General features: G+C 42.4%; 1 protein-coding gene across 3 annotated transcripts in view; it reads right to left on the reverse strand.

Moving 5' to 3' along the window:
* Positions 1 to 23,305, reverse strand: part of TBC1D30 (TBC1 domain family member 30) — a 116,007-nt gene that overhangs the window by 41,092 nt on the left and 51,610 nt on the right. For 2 of the 3 annotated variants that reach the window (XM_069974636.1, XM_069974615.1), the window contains exons 1-3: positions 19,145 to 19,252; positions 17,502 to 18,477; positions 546 to 710 (exon numbers count right to left, since the gene is read on the reverse strand). In XM_069974636.1, the coding sequence (XP_069830737.1) occupies positions 546 to 710; positions 17,502 to 18,018 (682 nt within the window). In that variant the 5' untranslated portion in view covers positions 18,019 to 18,477; positions 19,145 to 19,252. Of the gene's footprint in view, positions 1 to 545; positions 711 to 17,501; positions 18,478 to 19,144; positions 19,253 to 23,305 lie in introns of those variants that run through there. The other variant, XM_069974626.1, reaches the window with a different exon arrangement.

A 23,305-nucleotide genomic window follows, 5' to 3' on the forward strand; every position in this document is an offset into this window, starting at 1 on the left:
CAAATCCCTATTAATTTTCAAGATCAATTCAAATAAAAGAAAAAACAATGATGCAAACATCATACATTCTGTGCAGATGTACTGTACCTTCAAACAATATAATGCCATGCTGCATGTCAATAAAACAAAGAGAGCACGTTAACACAGTTTCTCAGCCAGGGTATTACCATACCACATGTTTTTAAAAGCCAATATTTTAAAGGGAAAAGGCAAACAATTAAATATTTAGCAGTAAACATTTAAAAATGTCTTCAGTGTGTTCATGCACTAGATGTAAGTTGTACAAAGTTGTAATAAAGTGCCCATAGAAGTGTATGGGGCCTCACTGCACCTCCGATCTAATACTGAAGCATACACAAGTGCTTACTGAATTCATTTGTGCTATGCTCCATCTCCCCTGTGTACCGTGACATACAGCGGCACAGAGTAAGACAAACTCCATGTTCTGCAACACAACCTCCTGCATATGTCTTTACAAACACATATTTGCATCATCATGTCTTAACAAATCATATCCAGTATGCTTCTTCCCAGTGAGTACTTACGGCGTTTCTGTGAGACCGCCTGCAGGCATGCAGTGACAATGTCACAATTCTTCTGCACTTTGTGCTGAAGTCTGTCTTTTTGCTTCAGCTGTCGAAGTAGCTTGGCAGACTGGACGGCAATCCGATGTCTAAGTTCTTCTCTTATAGCTTTCAATTCGTAGTAATCTGTAAATATCAAAAGCAGTCAATCAGGAACAAATTCCACATATAATGCCCTTGTACACACATAAAGATTAACATATAAGAAAACTGCACTGAAAGCGTCACATGGTGGATGTATTTTATAAAGATGATATTTAATCAAGCAGATCTAATTATACTATCTCGAAGTACATGAGGAGTGATAGAAGATGATGGGAGGATAAGGGTCCTTTCACACTAATCAATTTGTCAGCCGCTGGAGTCCACAAACAAGCGCTGATCAGGGAGATCCACACTCTCCCTGATCAGCGCCTTTACATAGTAACATAGTTAATAAGGTTGAAAGAAGACAATAGTCCATTAGGTTCAACCTCGAGAAACCCTACTGTGCTAATCCAGGGGAAGGCAAAAACCCCTATAAAGCAGATGACAATTGCCCCATCACAGAAGGAAAATTCCTTCACAACTCAAATGAAAATGAGAATAATCCCTGGATCAACGTATCACCGGAAATCTAATGCCCATAACTTGTAACATTATATTGTTCGAGAAAATCATCCAGGCCTTCCTTGAACTTAATGAATCGGCCATGACAACATCATGTGGCAGAGAGTTCCACAGTCAATCCATTTTATTAGGGACGGCTGTCTCGCTGGATCACTTTTGGACATTTCATTTGACCAGCCCTGTAAGTTCCTGGGCACTAGCGACGCCTCCTACACTTTCCACCTCATCCATCTAGGAGAAGGTTCACACCAAGTGTTACAGGCATGTATATGGTTGTAGCGTTTTTTTTGTTTTTTATATATCCATGCTGTCAGTTTCCAGATCAAAAGTAGCAGTGTATATTTACCTTCTGCAGTCTGCACTGCTTGTGATCTGGCATCGAGCTGTCCAGTCTTCCAGCAGTTCTCCAGGCCCCGCCTTCTCTGGCTGTCAAGAGTCAGATGCTGGATCACAAGCAGCATGGATAGTAAGTATCCACTTCTGCTTGTGATTTACGGTTATGTATATATCTGTGCTGTCAGCCACACATTTCCCTGTTTACACAGGATGATATGCGGGTTTTAACAGTTAATTCTGAAACCTCCTCTAAAAGACATGATCAGCCAAGGATTGGGTGTTTTCCTGCTCCTTGGCTGATCACTGTCACTTTTATACGGTCTGACTGGCCACTGGAGCATTTCTAGCAACACGCCTGGCCAATAATCAGACCCTGTAAAAGGCCCTTCAGGTGCTGAACATTTGAGCCATCCAATAAAGTTAAAGAAGATTTACTGTAGTAGACAACACGTTTCGAGGGGTCATCCTCTTCATCAGCTCCAATGATCAATCTATTAGACCCGATGAAAAGGGAAACCCCTCGAAACATGTTGTCTATTACAATAAACCATCTTCAACTTTATTTGATGGCCCAAATCATTACTGATGCTGCTCTCATTCCCGATGTCAATATGCACCTAAGCCTTCCATCATCTTCTTGCATCACTCCTTCTGCATCCAGCACCATTTATTCAGACCTTATAAGGGCTGCACACAGCTTTATATTGATCCATGTGACTAGCAGTGCCATGCTCGGAGCACGACCACCATTTCTGATGCACCTGGCCTACCACTTCTCCCTATAGAATCATGTTATGTGCGCAACTTGGTGTCTTTCTGTTCTAGCTTCTCCAGATCTACTGGGTCTGCAAGCTACTAAAGGGGGCAAATTCCTAAAAGTCTACAGTATGTTTCTGTGGCTACATTCACACATAGTATTTTGAACCTATTTGTGTTTGCAGTAGAAAATAGTAAAATGCACCACACTTGTGCCAAAAGGGGCCTGACTAAGAACTGTCTATGCTTAAAAGGGTTATCCAGCACTAAAAAAAAACATGGCCACAGCATCAATTTTTTTTTTCCAGTCTCTGTGGGGTTTTGCAATTTAGGGTCCTTTTACACAGAGATATCTGACAGATTTTTTTAAGCAGAACCAAGAAACAGACTACAAACTTGGCTTTGACTTTAATAATCTGTCAGATAATCTGTGTGTGTAAAAGGACCCTTAGTTCCATTGAAATGAATGGAACTTAATTACAAACCACACATGAACTGGAGACAAGAGTCATGTTGTCTCTGGAAGAAAGTGCACATGTTTTTGTGGCGCTGAATAACTCCTTTAACCCCTAGACGACCCTGGACGTAGAGTTACGCCCTGGCCGCCTGTCACCAGACGACCCTGGGCGTAACTGTACGTCCTGGGTGTTTATACCGCTATGAAGGGCACTCCAGGGTGGAGCGCTCTTCATAGCAGGTGGGGAGCGGCTGCAGTGAGTAGCCAAGCCCTCACTTGCCATTAACCCCTTAAACGCCGCGAGATCACAGCATTTAAGTGTAAGTGACAGGAGCAGCCCCTGTCACCAACTGATCGGGACCCGGGTCCCGATCATTTTAACGGACTTCCGGAGGTCTCTTACCTGCCTCGTGCGGTCCGGTCGGCGCTCTGCTGATTGAGCTTGCCTGTGACAGACCCAATCAGCAGAGCGCCTATAACATTGATCAATGCTATGCCTATGGCATAGCATTGTACAGTGTATGCAATCTATTGATTGCAGGTAAAAGTCCCCCAGGGAGACTTAAAATGTGAAGGAAAAAAAAAAAAGGAAAAATGTTTTTAAAAATACTCCAAAGCCCCTCCCCCAATAAAAGTTAAAATCACCCCACTTTTCCATTATATAAATAAAACACAAAAGTGTTGCATAATATGCCCCAATGGGACGGTTGTAGAATTTTAAGACAAATTTTGCCACGTGCAAAAACTCCACAAACTGGTACATGTAAAAAATGTGCGAAGTTTATAAATAGACATGCACCAGAATAATAAAGCCACAGATGCACAAACATAGACTACAGATGCCTGCAGATGTATCCCAGCGGATCAGGCTCTAGTCTAAGTATGCACTCTTTACCTTATGTTAACACCAACTATTGCAAAGCTAACGCACCAAACTTTTTGAGCTTTTTTTTCACACAGTAAAGAATCTTGGGCCACATCCCTTTGTGAGACAAGTCACATTTTACTGAACCACAATGGGGATAGAAACCAATTTAACAGATGACAAACCTTGTGGAAAGACAAATAACTGTGATAGCAGTGATCTGCTGCCACTGCTCCGTGGAATAGGAGTGGCAGCAGCAGACCACTATCCTGTATGATTTTTTTTTTCTGAATAACATTTAGAACATATGAAAAAAACAGATACAGTTGAAAAACAGAATGGGAAACAGCTGGATATGTTATACTATAAGTTACTGTACAGTATAGTATATCAGCAGGAGTATAATGTATAGTAAGTACATAAACCTGAAAAACAGCTGCTGTTTGTAGATACAGAATGGAACTGCAGATCACCATAATGCAGGAGCGTAGTACAACAGGCTAGAATAGAGAAGCAGGGCTGCTGTCAGAGGTCTATGTGGTCACATGATAGCAATGGGAAAGGGTGTGTGTTCAGAATGGACCAATCAGGAAGTGAGAATCAATGAGCTGTGCAGGAGAAGAGTGACAGAAACTTTATATATAGCAGTATGTATAGCTGAGTGTGAGTGCAGGCACATTATAGCAGCAGTGTGTATAGATGAGTGTAAGTGCATGCACATTATAACAGGAATGGAGAGGATGGGAAACACAAGGGCTGACAGAGACTGCAGGGAGCATGGAGGAATGAGCAGGGCATATGTGAGCACATAATGTGGTTACTCTTAAACCAAGGTACCACTGTATTCTGTTTGTCGTTCAAATTGAAATTCACTTACCTAGACAATAGCCTATCAATATCTACTGTATAAATATGGATGGAATATTAATAAAAATATTTAAGCCATTTTATCTGTAAAACGTCTGCATTTCAACTATGTGAAGCAGGCCTAGAAGTAGGTTCACACTTAAAGGGCACCTGTCACTATGTTTTGGGACACTAAACCACCAACATGTGTTTATACAGCTGGGGTTGTGTCCCAAAACTCCCTATATGAAAGGCTGCCTGGTCTCGCAGTCTTACAATTTTTAATATTTATTTTAATCTAAAGACTTACAGACTCCTCTCTAGCAGTACTAGGTGCATGCACATCAGACAGTGGACCTCTCTTTACTACTCAATGCAAAATAAAGCAAAGAGTAGTATCCACAGCTTCATTGTTACAATGTGCATGCACCTGAGGTCGCTGGAGTCCACTCCGGTAAAATAAAGATTGCATGACCAGGTAGGCTTCAGTTTTGTAACCCAAAACCCCAGATGCAGAAAGACATGCAGGTGGTATAGTACTCAAAACATGGTTACATGCTCCCTTTGAAAAAAAAAAAAAAAGTGCACTGGGTTCTGGGTATACAGTATATAGGCAAACAGACAGATAGACATTTTATAATATACCATGTATACTATAATGTACCTGCCCTATCAACCCCATTGAAATAAATGGACTTAATGCAGTCTACTTCTGACTATGGGTGATCCTCTGAACTCAGCAATGGCCCCCTAACGGGCAATGCAAACCTATCCTTATAAACGTTTTAGTGTAGGTTGTTATGGGAATCTGTTCCCAGCAGTTGCTATCCTGCCCCTTCGCCTTGAGTGACACATCTTTTGTTCTATGTGTATCAATAGGTTCGGACAGCATGAAACATCTGTTTGGTTCTCTTTAGCACAGATAAAATAGAGACAGTACAGAGTAGGAAGTGATCAGTAAACTCTGCTCATAGCTTCTAAATAAGATACAATGTGTTGGTCAAGTATGCCATTAAATGGAGTCTTACAAGAGAAGAACAATCCGCAACACAAATGTGATGCATAGAAAGCTCATTCAGCATAATTTATCTAAGTAACACAGCCACTTATCAGACACATCAGGGTTTCTTGTAACATATGGTGGCCTTCCTCACTTGATCTGATGTCATGGTTACAAGAACATCGTGCCCCAAAAAACAACACAGTATATTTTATAGAAACCTCTCTCTCTGAAGGTTACATGCAATATACGATTTGCTTCACTGTTCTGTACTGAAGGCTGTTTACTAGCATTCAGCACCACTATAAAAACTAAGCTTTAATGTATATACTGCTAACTACTAAGTGAATAATGCATGTCTTGTTACTATGGGTTTACAGCATATATGTATATCTAAGCATTACCAGATATATCTGTCAAAGACTAATAAAGGAAGAAAGAATATTCTAAGAATTTCCATGCAAGATGCCACGTGTCATTGAAAATGAAATTCACATACGATCATTTCTAGAATAAACTATGTATCAGAGAGTGAAAAGATTATGATGAAGCCTCGGGCAAGAAAAGTGTCCAAATTCTCTGCATACACATGTGCATTGACTGAGGAGGTTCACACACAGGAGGAGATTTATCAAACTGGTGTAAAGTAGAATTGTCTTAGTTGCCCCTAGCAACCAGATTCCACCTTTCATTTTCAAAAGAGTCTGTGAGGAATGAAAGGTGAAATCTGATTGGTTGCTAGAGGAAACTAAGAAAATTGTACTTTATACCAGTTTGATAAATGTCGGTTCCCCCCCCCCCCAGTATTTTGCCCACTAATGTTAGCTAAAACCGGGAGTGGAGCCAACACATTGAAAACTACAATAGAAAGATGTGTACCTCTTTCTGGTTTGGGTACACAGCTTGTGGATGCGGTTTGTAAAACCTCATCCACTTACCTAGTACTGTATTTCCAATGCAGATTTTACCTGGGTAAATCTGTAGCATTTACCAATCTATGGTTTTGTAGGAGCAGGGTTTGTCTTTATCCATGCAGTAAGAAGCCAGAGGCGACAGGGGGTGTTTCATAGCGCCTGTGACATGCCACACGCCTCACATGTATGCAAGGTGTCAATAACTATTCAGCGTCCCACTGAAATAAACACAATACAGTACATTGAAGTGTTGTTCCATACTGTGAGCTTCAAGCTGCAGCTTGGTGGTGACGCCACTGATTATGTCATAATAATTATTATTTACAGTGATTTGCAATAAATTAGAATTTCAACAAAGTTATTTTTTTAGTAATTCAATTTAAAAAGTGACCTCATATATTCTATAGTCATTGCATACAGAGTAAACTTTTTCAAGCATTTATTTATGTTAAAGTTGATGATTATGGATTACAGACAAGAAAAACCCAAAAGTCAGTATTTTAGAAAATTAGAATATTTAACCCAAAACACCTGCAATGGCTTCCTAAGTGTTATAAAAGGTCCCTTAGTCTGGTTCAGTATGCAACACAATCATGGGGAAGACTGCTGACTTGACAGATGTCCAGAAGGCAGTCATTCACATACTCCACAAGGAGGGTAAGCCACAATAGTTCATTGCTAAAGAAGCTGGCTGTTCTCAGAGTGCTTTATCAAAGCATACTAATGGAAAGTTTGAGTGGAAGAAAAAAGTGTGGTGGAAAAAGGTGCACAAGCAACCGGGAGAACAGCAGTCTTAACAGGACTGTAACAAAAATGCCATTCAAAAATTTGGGATAGATTCACAAAGAGTGGACTGCTGCTGGAGTCAGTGCTTCAAAAGCGTTGTTACAAGTGTTGCATTCCATGTGTCAAGCCACTCCTGACCAATAAACAATGCCTAAAGTATCTTATCTGGGCCAAGGAAAAGACGACCTGGACTGTCGATCAGTGGTCCAAGATGCTGATTTCAGATTAAAGTAAATTTTGCATTTCATTTGGAAATCAAGGTCCCAAAGTCTGGAGGAAGAGTGGAGAGGCACACAATCCAAGCTGCTTGAGGTCTAAAGTGAAGTTTCCACAATCAGTGATGGTTTGGGGAGCCATGTCCCCACATCTGCTGGTGTAGGTTCACTGTGTTTCATCAACACCAAAGTCAACGCTGCCGTCTACCAGGAAATATTAGAGCACTTCATGCTACCCTGTGCTGAAAAGATTTTTGGAGATGGAATTTTCTTCTTCCAGCAGGATCTGGCACATGTCCACACTGCCAAAAGTACCAATACCTGGTTTACTAACCACAGCATCACTGTGCTGGATTGGTCAGCAAACTCGCCAGACCCTAACCCCATAGAGAATTTATGGGGTATTGTCAAGAGGAAGATGAAAGACACCAGACCCAACAATGCAGACGAGCTGAAGGCCACTATCAAAGCAACCTGGGCTTCAATAACACCTCTGCAGTGCCATACGCTGATCGCCTCCATGCCACATTGCCGCATTGACGCAGTCATTCATGCAAAAGTGCTCCGACCAAGTATTGAGGGCATTTACTGTACAGACTTTTGATTTGGTCGACATTTCTGTGTTAAAAATTTTTTATTCAGTTGGTTTTAGATAATATTCTAGTTTTATAAAATACTGACTTTGACTTTTGGGTTTTTCTTGGCTGTAATCCATAATCATCAACTTTAACAGAAATAAACGCTTGAAAAAGTTCACTCTGTATGTAATCACTATAGAATATATGAGGCCACTTTTTGAATTGAGTTACTGAAAAAAAAAAAAAAAAAAAACTGTTGATATTCTAATTTATTGCAAACCACTGTATATGGCGCCAACAGATTTTGCAGCACTTTACAATTCTGAGGGAACGTACATAGACCAAAATAAAACATACACATGTAGCGATCAAGCCATGCATTACAAGCGAGGAGGGAAGCAGTCACCAACCAACGACTGTATGCTACCTGCTCCATGCCCAGCTTCCTGTCATCTGCAGCTAACCCTTTAACCCCTTTAAGACCAAGCCTATTTGCACCTAAAAGACCAGGCTCATTTTTCAAAATCTGACCTGTCACTTTATGCGCTTATAGCTCAGTGATGCTTTAACGTATGCTAGAGATTTGGAGATTGTTTTTTCGTCACATATGGTACTTTATGTTAGTGGCAAAATTTGGTCACTACTTTGTGTGTTTTTTGTGAAAAACATCAAAATATCATGAAAAATTTGAAAATTAGTATTTTATGAACTTTGAAATTCTCTGCTTCTAAAAAAAGAAATTCGTATCACATAAATTAGTTACTAAGTCACATTACCGATATGTCCTCTTTATTCTGGCTTCATTTCATAAACATATTTTACTTTTTTAGGGTGTTACAGGACTTAGAAATTTATCAGCAAATTACCACATTTTCGTGAAAGTTTCCAAAACCGATTTTTTTAGGGACCAGTTCTTTTTTTTAAGTTGATTTAGGAGGTTTGTATACTGGAAACCCCCATAAGTGACCCCATTTTGTAAACTACATACCTTAAAGAAATAATCTAGGGGTATAATGAGCATTTTAACCCTACAGGGCCTGGAGGAAAGTATTCACCATTAGGCTGGGTTCACACTACGTATATTTCAGTCAGTATTGTGGTCCTCATATTGCAACCAAAACCAGGAGTGGATTGAAAACACAGAAAGGATCTGTTCACACAATGTTGAAATTGAGTGGATGGCCGTCATATAACAGTAAATAACAGCCATTATTTCAATACAACAGCCGTTGTTCTAAAATAACAGCAAATATTTGCCATTAAATGGCGGCCATCCACTCAATTATAACATTGTGTGGACAGAGCCTTTCTGTGTTTTCAATCCACTCCTGGTTTTGGTTGCAATATGAGGACCACAATACTGACTGAAATATACATAGTGTGAACCCAGCCTCAGGCAGTAAAAAAATGAAAAATTAAAATTTTCCAATAATATATACGTTTAGATGAAAGTTTCTCATTTTCAAAAGGAACATGAGAGAAAAAGCACCCCAAAATTTGTAACGCAGGTTCTCTTGAGTACTACGGTACCACATATGTGGGCGTAAACCACTGTATGGGCACACAGCGGGGCTCAGAAGAAAGGGAGCGCCAATTAGGTTTTCCATTGCAGATTTTGCTGAAGAAGTTTCTGAGCGCCAGGTGCGTTTGCAGTGCCCCTGCAGTGCCATCAGAGTAAAATCTCGCCATAAGTCACCCCATTTTGGAAAGTACACCCCTCAAAGAATTCATCTTGGGGTAGGATGAGCATTTTGACCCCACAGGTGTTAGAGGAAAGTATTCAAAATTAGACAGTAAAAATGAAAAACTCGAATTTTTCCATTAATATGTTCGTTTAGTTTGAAATTTCTCAATTTCACGAGGAACAAGGAAAAAAAAAAAAGTACTCCAAAATTTGTAACGCAGGTTCTCCTGAGTAAAAAGGTACCTCATATGTGGGCATAAACCACTGCATGGGCACACAGCGGGGCTCAGAAGGGAAGGAGCGCCAATTAGCTTTTTCAATGCAGATTTTGCTGAAGAAGTTTTTGAGCGCCAGGTGTGTTTGCAGAGCCCCTGTAGTGCCAGCGGAGTAAAATCTCGCCATAAGTCACCCCATTTTGGAAAGTGCACCCCTCAAAGAATTCATTTTAGGGTGTGGTGAGCATTTTGACCCCACAGGTATTAGAGGAAAGTATTCAAAAGTAGACCGTAAAAATGAAAAACTCGAATTTTTCCAATAATATGTTCCTTTAGTTTGAAATTTCTCAAATTTCACGAGGAACAGGAGAGAAAATTCACCCCAAAATCTGTAACGCAGGTTCTCCTGAGTAGAACGGTACCCCATATGTGGGCATAAACCATTGCATGGGCACACAGCCGGGCTCAGAAGGGAAGGAGCGCCAATTAGCATTTTCGTGCAGATTTTTCAGAAGAAGTTTCTGAGCGCCAGGTGCGTTTGCAGTGCCCATGTAATGTCTACAGAATAGACCCCCCCCCCCCCCAAAAAAAAGTCATCCCATTTTGGAAAGTACACCCCTCAAAGAATTCATCTTGGGGTAGGATGAGCATTTTGGCCCCACAGGTATTAGAGGAAAGTGTTCAAAATTGGCAAGTAAAAATTAAAAAACTATAATTTTTCCAATAATATGTTGGTTTAGTTTGAAATTTCTAAATTTCACAAGGAACTGGAGAAAGAAAAATGTACCCCAAAATCTGTAACGCAGGTTCTCCTGAGTACAACGGTACCCCATATGTGGGCGTAAACCACTGTATGGGCACACAGCAGGGCTCAAAAGGGAAGGAGCGCCAATTTGCTGGAGCAAAACCGCAGCTAGTAATAGTTATTAGAATAGCGCAGTTACTAAAATAAAATAAAAAAATGAGATTACAGGTAATGTGGGGTGGTTACGGGTAATCTGGGGTGGTTACGGTCAACATGGGGTGGTCACGGGCAACCTGCTGTGGTTACGGCAACCTGGGGTGGTTACAGGCAACCTGGGGGTTACAGGCAACCTGGGGTGGTTACAGACAATCTAGGGTGATTACAGGCAACCTGCTGTGGTTACGGGCAACGTGGGGTGGTTACGGACAATCTGGGGTGGTTACAGGCAACCTGCTGTGGTTACGGATAAACTGAAGTGCTTATAGGTAATCTGAGGTGGGTACCTGTAATCTGGCGTGGTTACGGGCAATCTGGAGGGGGTCAGAGGCGAGGTGCGGTGGTTAGAGGCGAGGTGCGGTGGTCAGAGGCGCGACGTGCGGTGGTCAGAGGCGCGACGTGCGGTGGTCAGAGGCGCGACGTGCGGTGGTCAGAGGCGCGACGTGCGGTGGTCAGAGGCGCGACGTGCGGTGGTCAGAGGCGCGACGTGCGGTGGTCAGAGGCGCGACGTGCGGTGGTTGCGTGCAATCTGGGGGGTTACATGTAATCTGGCAGGATTACGGGCAACCTGGGGGGTTATGCGCAACCTGCGGTGGTTACGGGCAACCTGGAGGGGTTACAGACAATCTAGAATTGTTATGGATAGACTGAAGTGCTTATAGGTAATCTGGGGTGGGTACATGTAATTTGGGGTGGTTACAGGCAATCTGGGGTGATTACGGACAATCTGGAGGGGGTCACTGGCAACGTGCGGTGGTTACGGGCAATCTGACGTGATTACGGACAACCTGGGGTGGTTACGGGTAATCTGGGGGGTTAGGGGTAATTTGGGAGTAAACTGCAATTATTACTATAATAAAAAGTGTGTGTTTTATTTTTTTGTAGGTTTGTCACTTTTTGTACTTTATACATTCATCTTCTCTGTATTACTATTACTGTGATATCATATCAAACTGGTCTCTGTCACTTTAAATTTTCAGAGTTGGCTGGTTGTGGAGCGCATGCGCACTTCATAACCAGCCAGGACGTCGAGGAGGAAGGAGCTCCAGGATCAGGTTAGTATATGGGATAGGGGGGGGGGGTGACACTCACTTTTTATCCCCTGTCACCAATCATTTATGGTGACAGGGGATAAAAAGTGCCTGGAGCACATGGTACAAGCGATCAGCGGTATATAGTATATACCGCTGATCGCTTGTACCGGGACCCCACAGGGTTAGGTGGGCGGAGAGCATGGGTGTTTCATTCATTTTTACTAGGAGATCACTGTGAACAGATATACTCTGTTCACAGTGATGGCGGCGGCCATCTTGGATCTGATGGCCGCCGCGGGGAGGGGGGGGGTTAGTTACCGGGGCACTAGGGGGGCTGATCTGGGGTCTGATTTTACTTATTTCATCTCCCCCCACCGTGGATTCACGGTGGGGGGAGATGAAATACAGTGGTGGCACCGGCCCATTAGTGACCACCGTTTCGGTCAGTAACAGGAACGTATATATACATTCCTACTGCATGGGGTATGTGCAATAGGAACGTAATAGGAACTTATATATACATGTTACTGACGTGAAGGGGTTAAGTTTTCATTTTTGAGCTTTTGTTTTTTCCTCCTCGTGTTTAAAAGGCCACTGCGCTTGTGTATTTTCACCTACAGACCCACATGAGCCCTTATTTTTTTGCGACACAAATTATACAAATTACAGACTTAATTTTTCCATAAAATATGCTGCAAACCCAGAAAAAAAATTATATGCACAGTGAAATTGGAAAAAAAAAAGGTGCAATTCTTTTTATTTTGAGGGGTTTTGTGTTTACGCCGTTCGCCTATTGTAAAACTGACATGTAATCTATGTTCCTCAAATCATTATGATTACTACTATATTTAAAGAGGACCTGTCACCCCCCGTTACAGCCCCCTATACTCACCTGATCCCGCCGGGTCCTGCTTCCTGATCCGGTCGGGTCACGAAGATATGAGCGCCCGAAACCCGCCGCGTGCTCACAGGAGAGTCCGATGCCCATAGAGAATGATGGAGCATTGGACTCCCCATTCATTCTCTATGAGGGTCGGACTCTCCTGTGAGCGCACACGCGCCAGGCGCTCATATCTTCGTGACCTGACCGGATCAGAAGCGGGACCCGGCGGGATCAGGTGAGTATAGGGGGCTGTAACGGGGGGCCGGGAGCCTGTCACCCCGGCACGGGGGGTGACAGGTCTACTTTAACTTGCATAAATTTTATTTTATCTGAATGCTTTTAAAAAATTAAAACCTTTAAAAAAAAAAAGTGTTTAAAATTGCTCTATTTCCATCCTTATAACACTTTTACTGTTTGGTCTATGGGGCTGTGTGAGGTGTGATTTTTGTGCCATGATGTGTTCTTTCTATCGTTACCTTCTTTGCGCATATGTGACTTTTTGATCACTTTTTATTAAATTTTTTCTGGATTTGAAGTAAACAAAAATGCACAAGTTTGCACTTTGGCGGGTTTTTGCGCTTACGCGGTTTACCATACAAGATTAGGAATGTGATGATTTAATAGTTTGGCCAATTAGGCACGCAGCGATACCAAATCTGTTAATTTTTATTTAGCGAAGAAGCAGCGATGATTTTTCCTTTAAACAATAGGCATTTAAAATCACTATAAAAAGTTGTTAATGCAATCGTAATAGCATTTGTATCTATATAACACACATACTTGAATGATCGCAATTGCGTTCACATCTATACATGGTGACCGATGATTGTTTACACTGATTTAAGAGAGATTAATAATGATTTTGAGATCAGCTCAAAAGATGTGATCAAAGACATATGAATGACATTCGTTCGTAGTTTGATAATTGCCACGCTTACACCAGAAGATTATCGTTCAAAATCAACAAAATGTAAAAAAATTTTGCATAATATTTGGGCCTTGTAAAAGCCCTTTAATGCTCATGATTCCAGAACACAATGTCCAACAAGCTTATACAGGCGCAATAAAACAGAACTTTAAAGTGTCACTGTTTGGGAAAAAAAATTTGACATGTCAGATACACGTCAAAAGTATTGATTGGTCTGGGTCTGAGTGTTCAGACCCATACTGATCGGGAGAGGACACACTGCAGTATGGTTCGCTCCAGCTCTGTGTTAGAAAAAAAAAAAAAAAAAAAAAAAAAAAAGAGTTGGGCTCATAATGTAAGTCTAAGGAGATGTAGCTCTGTCCTCTCCTGGCTCGTTCTCCCAATCTGAATACTCAGACCCAGACCGATCACAATTTTTGAGACGTGTCTGTGTCATATAAAAAGTTTTTCCAAACAACAGTGACACTATAAATCCTAATTTCAGTAATAATAAGCAAGCTGAATTATATCTGGCCCCTGCAACTATTTTACAACATGTGCCTCTCTCTCTCTCTTTTTCTAGTATGATAGTTGAGAGTGCTGCAGCAGTATATACAGCTATCTCCATTCACTAAGAGGGTTGCTGAGTGTCACACCTCTGTGAACAAGCCAATAGACTTCCTTTCATATACTGTGAGATGACTCCATATCATCCTATTGGGTGACAAGGCTGCAGCAGTTCCGTAAGGTGTTACTGCAAACATACACCCTATACTGACTGGTGTGTCCAAGTTCTCTTCTAATACTTGTAAACCAGAGACAAAAGATTCATTTAGCTTCTGGGGGACTTGAACAGTATTGATTTAATAAATATGCACACAAACAGCATAACATGTTAACCTACACTTGGTTTATAGGAAACAATGCAGGGGTTAATAAAGCTGGCACTAATTTAGCAGAAAAGGCTTGTGTGTTACTCAATATTTATAAAGCATACCAAGGTTAGGTGAACATCTGTTGTATAGTCTCTAGGAGAACACCAAGTAACAAATAGGAACGAGAAGGGAGACAAAGGGTGAATTTACACAGAGATTTCTGACAGATCTTTTAAGCAAAAGCCAGGGACAGACTACAAAAAAAAGGACTACACGGAACGATAATAGCTTAAAATTCACTAAAACGATCAAAAATGAGTGATTATCTGTCCGTGTAATAACACCTAACAATCAATCAAAGAAAGAATGAAAAATCGTTTATTTGTCTTTTAACATGTTTAAAAATTATCGCTGGTAGTTCGCCGATTGTTCGCATATTTGCTTGTGCAATAGTTCGTTCACCAATAAAACATGTTGTGTAGGTTGTCCTGAGTAACGATTAACGACCATATAACGACGTAAAAACAATTGTTCAGAACAGTAATCAGTGAATGTAATAACTTCAGAATCTAGTTATCGCTAGCGAACGATCATCATAGCGAATCTTTGAATAATAATCGCTACGTATAATAAATACAGGCTTGAGATTTCTCCTCTTTTCAAACCCATTCCTGACTTTGGCTTCAGAAATCTGTCAGATAAATCTCTCTGTGTAAACACACCCTAATAGTAATGAGAATAGTCATTCAGGTCTCCACTGCTTTTTGCCAAGTCAATGAAAATTGTCTCATAACGGACAGGTTACAAGGGTTTCCAGTATTGGTAAAACATAGCTGCTTCCTTCCACAAACAACTCTATTCATTCCTCAGTTTGTTTTTGTGGTATTGGAGATGGGTTCACACAGCATTTTTGCAATCAGTTTTTTTGCATTTGTGTGCATCCGTTTTGATCTGTTTTTTCATCGACTTCCATTATAAAAAAAAAAAAAAAAATCAAAATGCATCCATTTCTTTTGTTTTTGCTCCTTTTGATTAGACATTTTGGAGTTGTCAGAACCAATAACCAGTTTCCTATAGAATATTGGTCTCAAGATACAATATTTTTCAACATACAATGGTCATCCTGGAACCAATTAATATTGTAATTTGAGGGACCACTATACAATGGCCATACACAACATACAATGCTACAGACAGTTCAGATCTGTGACGTGCACTTACTCAGCCTATACTCTGAAGCTGCAAACACATGTTCTGTATATACAGCCTACATGTCACGGACTGAACTGTCACAGCTCCCTGCATCATTACAAAGCAGTGAGCTCCAAAACAGAGTGGTCATGTGACTGAGGACACAAGAGAAGATAGAAATAAAGTATCAAAGTGTATATAGAATATACAACATTTACTGAAGTCAATGCAAGGCTAATTTATAGAAAAGTCCCCCGAATAACCTCTTTAAGGGCGGGTTCACACTACGGAATTCTCGCGGACAATGTCCGCGGAATTCCGTCAGCTGTCCGCCCGCACATCTGGGCGCCTTTCCGCCAGCCCCATAGACACCATTCTATGGGCCGGCGTATTCCGCTATACGCTGAAAGAAGTGTCTATGGGGCCGGCGGAAAAGCGCGTGCCCGTGCGGGCGGACAGCTGACGGAATTCCGCGGACCTTGTCCGCGAGAATTCCGTAGTGTGAACCCGCCCTAAGGCTAAGTGCTACTTTACTAACACTGCCAAGTCAGTTCAGCAGTTCAGCCAGTCAGTGACTTAAGTGGTGTTGTAACCCAATCACTGATTGGCTGAACATGTGGTTGCAGCTAGGAGAGCTGCAGGAAACTGTCAGGAGTCAGCGGGACCCAGGAGTGATATGGGGCATGAGGATAGGTAAGCAAAAGCCAGGAACAGACTACAAAAACAGACTACTCGGAGTGATAATAGTTTAAAATTTGCTAAAACGATCGAAAATGAGCAATTATCTGTCCATGTAATAACACCCAACGATCAAACAGCGAATGAAAAATCATTCATTTTAGTCTTTCGCCGATTGTTCGCATATTTGTTCGCGCAATAAGTCATTCGCCATGTTGTGTGGGTTGTCCTGAGGAACGATTAACGACCATATAACGACGTAAAAACAATTGTTCATAACAGTAATCAGTGAATGTAATAACTCCAGAATCTGCTTATCGCTAGCCAACGATTGTTATAGCGAATCTTTGTAATATATATGGGCTTGAGATTTCTCTTCCTTTCAAATCCATTCCTAGCTTTGGCTTTAAAAATCTGTCAGATAAATCTACATTGTTTATTATTTTGCCCCCCCCCCTCCCACACACACACACACATACACACACTGTACTCTGGACCAGGAACTCTCCCTCACCTTCCAAATCATAGCAGAACCACTTCAGGCTGGGGCTTACATCAGGGGACAGGACAGTGGAGGTAATCTCTTCATAGCTGTAACCCCTCTCTCCCCGCACAGAGAGCGCTGCATGTTTGTGCCCACATCTGCGCTGCTCATTCCTTCATGCTCCCTGCAGTCTCGGTCAGCCCTTGTGTTCCCCATCCTTTCCATTACTGTACAGTAACTTATAATATTACATATTCTGCAGTTTCTGAATGTTTGTTTCATTTGTTTTACATGTTATTCAGAATAATAAACCATTATTTTGGGGTGTGGAACCAATTGTCCTCATTTCTATGATTTCTTATGGGAAAATTTGCTTTGGTTTAAGAGTGGATTTGGATGACAAGCACGGTCCCGGAACGAATTATGCTTGTAATCCAAGGCACTACTGTATATGGAACGTGTTTTTGAATCCTGACAGGTTCATTTTGATACTGCCATGGACATTTCTGCCGATCTAACCAGTTCAGTAGGGGAAAAATAACCAGTTTCTATAGCTACCATCTCAGAGCAAAATGTGTGCAATGTGTGGCTAAGGCCTTTATGGATATACAATGGTATGTATGCATTTGTCTTTTACGCTTACCTTTCTTCCTCAGAAACTGTAATTGATGCCTGCGGCTCGGCTTCTCTGAAAGTTCTAACAAGAAACCAGACTCAGGGTTACTCCTGCTTAGAAAGGCATCTGACCCTGATGCCTCAGTTGAGCTGTCCACACTGTCATGATATAGGCCAAGAGCAGATCCAGACCCATTCCGATAAGTGTCATAGAGTTCTGTAAGTAATCCATTTACCAGGGACGAGGTGCGGCTGCGTACTTCCTTTGGATAGTTACAGCTGGCATCATCAGTACTCTCTCTTCCACATGAGTTCTCACTAGGAAGTGTCGGTGACTCAAGCTCTTCAGGAGATGGAAGTGGCCAGACCACTGGGTAATTGTTAGGCCACACATTTAAGTTTTGTGGGAACCCCGAGTCAGGGTGAGAGTTATTGACGAAAAAATCACTCTCATCATCTATACATAATTCATCATAGATAGAGTCTTCCCCATTCTCCTCCTGAGTTACCTGAGAAGACATGGTTTCAGTACATGCCCATTTCATCCAGAAAGAAGGCTGGAAAGAGCAAACATAATTATACCAGTCTAGTTCTGTTCTGATTCTCCACAAGCAGACCCAACTTTTAGGTACTGAGATAGTTCCGGGAATGTACTATTCACAGTGGTAGGGAGGGAGCGGAGCTCTTTTCATTACTATGTCCTCACTCCTGTGCTGCCACCTTTATTTACTCTCCCCTTCTTTTTGAGTCACGTTGGTTGAAACCTGTCTGGCAACTTTTCTTCAGTAACTTGTACGACAGGTGAAAAAGAAAAGTGACGTCTCCAGTCAGTCCACCTGCAGCAGCTTGCAGGCATGCACGTCAACTTTCCTAGATCACCTGGCAGGATGGGTGGGGTGCCAGGGGAAGGAGACGGGCACACTGAACAAATGATCCCAGATGTCTGTACACTGTGTTTTTGTTCTTTAAGAAATGTAGCCGGATACAGTCCATCACTATAATATCTGTGTACAGAAAAAATAATATTTAGGTAAAAATATTGAAAATAATATTAGATTATACAAATAGATAATTCCATACAATAGAAATATAACAGACTGCTTTATCCTCATTATCATATAGATATATACATAAACATTCAAGCCCCAAAGAGAGGGGGTTTACCACAGCCGGCTGTGACGGGACAATGTAAAGGTCTGGCCTTGTTTGTTCACCACCACCAGTTCCCTTGTAGGACAGCGGGGTGCCTAATCCATGTAGCACACAGCCACTGTAGTAACAGGTGCATCTAAAAACAGCACATTTTATATCAAGACTTGTATTAAATATACATACTATATGCAAAACTACACATTGTCTATTATATTACATGTAACAGCTGGCTGCTTTAAATGTCAAGTAGTAGTCTAGATAGGGCACATACACTGGTTAACATGGCATCACTGCCCACCAGTATACATGGAAGGGGATGACTTTGTCCTGTCCTCCATACCTGGTCTATGGGGGATAGTCCAGCACTGATAGCCCCTAGTAACACAAGTACTAGCACACACTTCTGGCATTTCCTCTCCACATTCTCTAGTAAGTTTCCTCCCGCAGCGCTGCCCATCCTGTCCTGCTCCAGCACACGCCATCCTAGCAGTGGCGCAGTACATAGCTGAGCATACCCACCTGTAGCAGACGGCCGGGGCTATCCTGCTGCCATGTCCAGCACTCCGCCGCCGCCGCCCGTGCCGGGGTCAGGTAAGCGGAGCCCGGCTGTGCAGGGAGGAGCCATGTGCTGCTGGGGAGGAAAGGAAGGGCGGGAGCCGGGATTTCGGATCAGCATACAGGACCTGGTGTCAAGTGCAGCAGCCAGCATCATGTGCCAGGATGTGCAAACACTGGCATCATCATATGCTGTGTACATGTACAAACAGCTATACCTCCTATCTGTAACATGGGTATAAAACAGCACCCTCCCCCACTAGCAAGGAGACACTATACTTATAGTTCAAAGTTTCCAGTGCTCACATAATGCCAGTGCCACATTGCATAGGAGGAGTTATGCCACACCAGAGCAATTCTCTTGTCCCAGTGTTACATTGTCAGCATAACCAATGATACATAATGATGTCAGGAACATATTGGACAGGTTGTTATAGATGTGATAAATCTTATATGGTGGCACTTATACTCAAGGCCCCTGCAGCATGTGGCTCTCCAGCTGTTGCAATACTACAATTCACATCATGCTCTCTGGACATGATGGGAGTTGTAGTTCAGCACCAGCGGGAGAATGGTGTTTGTTGTAGTTTTGCAAAAGCAGGCGAGCCACAGGTTTAGAGACAATACAGTAGAGTTTATTGCTTGTAGTTGTGTGAATCTGGTGATATTTTAATATTTTGTTGTTTTTTTTTATTTCACTTTTTCTCAGACCCAGTTATCCATGCATGGATTGTGAATCCACTCTAACACACAAAATTCAATAATATACAGTATATCACACCCTTTCACTGAGGGTTGTTATGAGAATCAATGTTATCTGTAATAATGTCAGTGGACCAGTGGACTTAGATTATAAGCTCTCACATCAGTCCAACATACGGTCCTTTTACACAGCCAATATGGAACAAGATCGTAAGCGAGATCAGCGATCGATTGCAGTGCTTTTAGAAGGCATGGCTACATGCGTGGTTGGGCTACACGAATGATAACTGTATCGTTCTTGTGGCCATTCAAATATATTGTTATCTTTTTACACAGGGAGATGTGCGGCCGATAACGATAAAGCCACACAAAAAAAAAGTGATCACCGGACACTTTAAGGGTGCCTTTACACAAAGAGTTTATCTGACAGATTTTTTAAGCCAAAGCCAGGAACGGCCTATAAACAGAGAACAGGTCATAAAGGAAAGACTGAGATTTCTCCTCTTTTGAAATCCATTCCTGGCTTTGGTAAGGAAAACTGGTAAGAAGGAAAAAAGTACTATGAAAAAGGTAAAAATAGAGAACAAAAAATATCCTGAGAAAATTATGGTAAAAACCAGAGCACATGTACAAAGTAGAGTACATGCCAATGCTACACTATGCAGAGTACCAGGACATCAGTACTGAATGGCAACAGTGCTAACTACTGAGCGACTGTGCATGACAAGCATGCATTTTCCACTATACTTTTATTTTCACACAGCAAACACAAACAACACACATTTTATGTTATGTCCATTCTTTACTTCATTTCCTTCCTTTTTGCTTATGTCAATAGCAGCATTGTTGTTGGAGTAAAAACAAAACAAATGGGGGTCGGGAGTCAAACTCCTTTCAGGTTTACAAATCATCACATCAATCAATTTTCCCCGCAGACTGCAGCAGCATATGTCTGGCACTAGTGATAGTGAGTATGGGAACTGTTCTGTTAAATAAGTATTCCTATCTGGGGAGTGAGGGGAGCCGGGAGCGTCACACACAGCCACGGCGCCGAGCAGGTAATGTATGCTCAGGGGCGGGCGGGCGGCCGCGAGGGGTTAAAGGGGCCAGGTCCCATACACGCAGTGGTTCTGCTGCGTGTATGGGACCCATTCAGCTTCATATTACAGGATCCGCAGCGGATTTCGCTGCAAACTCGCAGCGTGAAATCCACTGCAGATCCGGTACGCGTGAAGCTACCCTAAAGGAGAATTATGAACAGAGGAGGGTGAGGATGAAAGAAATAACACACACTTACCTCCCCGGCTCTAGTGCTGATGCCCGTATACTGCAGCTCCAGTCCCTGGGGTCTCGCTTCTGACTCACTGGCTGAGCGGAGCTGGAACGTCACGTCCCTGATCCTCTCTCTAACCAGGAAGCGGCCGGGGACTAGAGCTGCGGTATTCGGGCATCAGTACTGGAGCCAGGGAGGTAGATGCACGTTATTTCTTTCATCCTCCCCCTCCCCGCCTTTTTAGCAAAGAAGCCCCCTGTCCAGAATTTATCCCCTATCCACAGGATAGGAAATACCAAGCTGAGTCCAACCACTGGGACCCTCATCAATTACCAGAAAGAGGTGACCTGTCTCCTGGAATGTACAGAGCAAACCACACATGCACAGCCAGCACTATTTTTTATTACGTATGTGGCTTCCAAAAGTTGCTGAACTCAGCTCCATTCTTTCTCTATGGAGTCGCTAGAAAGAGCCGAGTGCTGTACTCAGCTCTCTCCGGCCGCTCCATAGAGAATGAATGGAGTTGCAGGTCCCAGACCACCTACGGCTCCATTGATAGCAAAATGGAGTCGTGGTTAGAGAGATCCCCGGTAGGCATGGAGGTCGGACCTATGCAATCTCATACTTGTCCCCTATCCTGTGGCTAGGGGACAACTATTTTGAAATGGGAAAACCCCTAGAATTTGGTGCACGTGTGTTCACATTTATATACCTGTATATTTTATCTTCAAGATATATGGCAAATCTGCAGGATAAATGTCTGATAGATGCAGGCCCCACTTCTGGGACTGAGGACCTCCAGTTTCCGTCTAGCCAGCTTGCAGCGGCAATAGTTGGTTGGCAAATGAGAAAAGCTGAATAGGCTGTTTCACTCGTTTTACATCACACTCACATAGAGGTTAATGGGAGTTTTGTAAACAGCTCAGCAGCGGGAGATACGCTCTTTCTGTAACTGAGGAGGATTTAATTATGACAAAGGATTCAGTCATGGAAAGCATAACATGGATGTCTGTACCAATCCGGTCTTCATCTAACGACTGTTAGGTTTAGTTATCTCCCAGGCTGCAAAACATTTTTATTGCCCAGTCTGTTCAGTTGGTGACATTGTGTGTAAAGGTCCCTATTCTGCTGCCCAGTCTTAAAGGGGAACTCCAGGTAGAGGTAAAAAAAATGAAACTTCTTCAGAAGCATAACGCATTACTTACCTGTCTATCCCAGTTTTGAAACTATAAAAAATCAATTTGTTTGGGGGGGGGGGGGGGTTTGCTCTGTTTTGTGTTTCTGTTCTTCCTGGTTTGGCATTTCCCAGAATGCAATGCTTTCCCTCATGTGATCATCACAGCCCCCACCCATTACAATTAATAAAATTAGTACAGCAGCTGCTTCTGTTCGGTCAGAGATGATGAGCCAAGCGAGATCACGCCCTGCCCCCTGTCTGCATCATCAGCAAACACACACAATGTGAGACAGAGGCATGGAAGATTTGTCTCCTAAGGGGATAGGAGCAGGAGACATTGTGAATTGGCACAGGGGCCATTTTTTTCTACTTCCTGGATTTCTATCAGCTACCAGTGTGGCAGAACTGTACAGATACGGTAATACATTGTATAGACACATCTATATAACTTTTAATGTACTTTTAATAGAAAACAAGTTTTTCTTATCCGGAGTTCCCCTTTAAGTCTCTCATTCAGGACTAACTTTCCAACCATCTGTGCATCCTCTACCACTTCTCTACTGCAAAGCATCTTCCATATCATATGAGGTCACATGATGTATGCTTGCGTTAAATGAGAGGATTGGCACTGGTAACTATTTTTTTAAGTGAGGGAAGGAACATAGAAAACTATCATTACTCACCTCACTGTGCTTCTCCAGCACTGGATCACCGCTCCTGGACCCTCTGCTGGGATCTCTTCTGAGCCGAAGTCACAACCCAGTTGATGGACAGAAGACATTGCCCAGGTCTGCCCCAGCCCTCTAATACGGACCAACCCAAAGCCCTTCCTAGCCCAGGCCAGCTCAAACCCGCTGACACAGACCCACCTGATGCACATGCCAATCCCTAACGTGGACCCTTCCGGCACCATTCCCTGCCCCTCTAGCACAGAATCATCCGGCATTCAGCCCAGGCCAGCTTTCTAATGCAG

The sequence above is a fragment of the Dendropsophus ebraccatus genome, chromosome 1, assembly GCF_027789765.1.
Source record: "Dendropsophus ebraccatus isolate aDenEbr1 chromosome 1, aDenEbr1.pat, whole genome shotgun sequence".
NCBI classification, from domain to species: domain Eukaryota; kingdom Metazoa; phylum Chordata; class Amphibia; order Anura; family Hylidae; genus Dendropsophus; species Dendropsophus ebraccatus.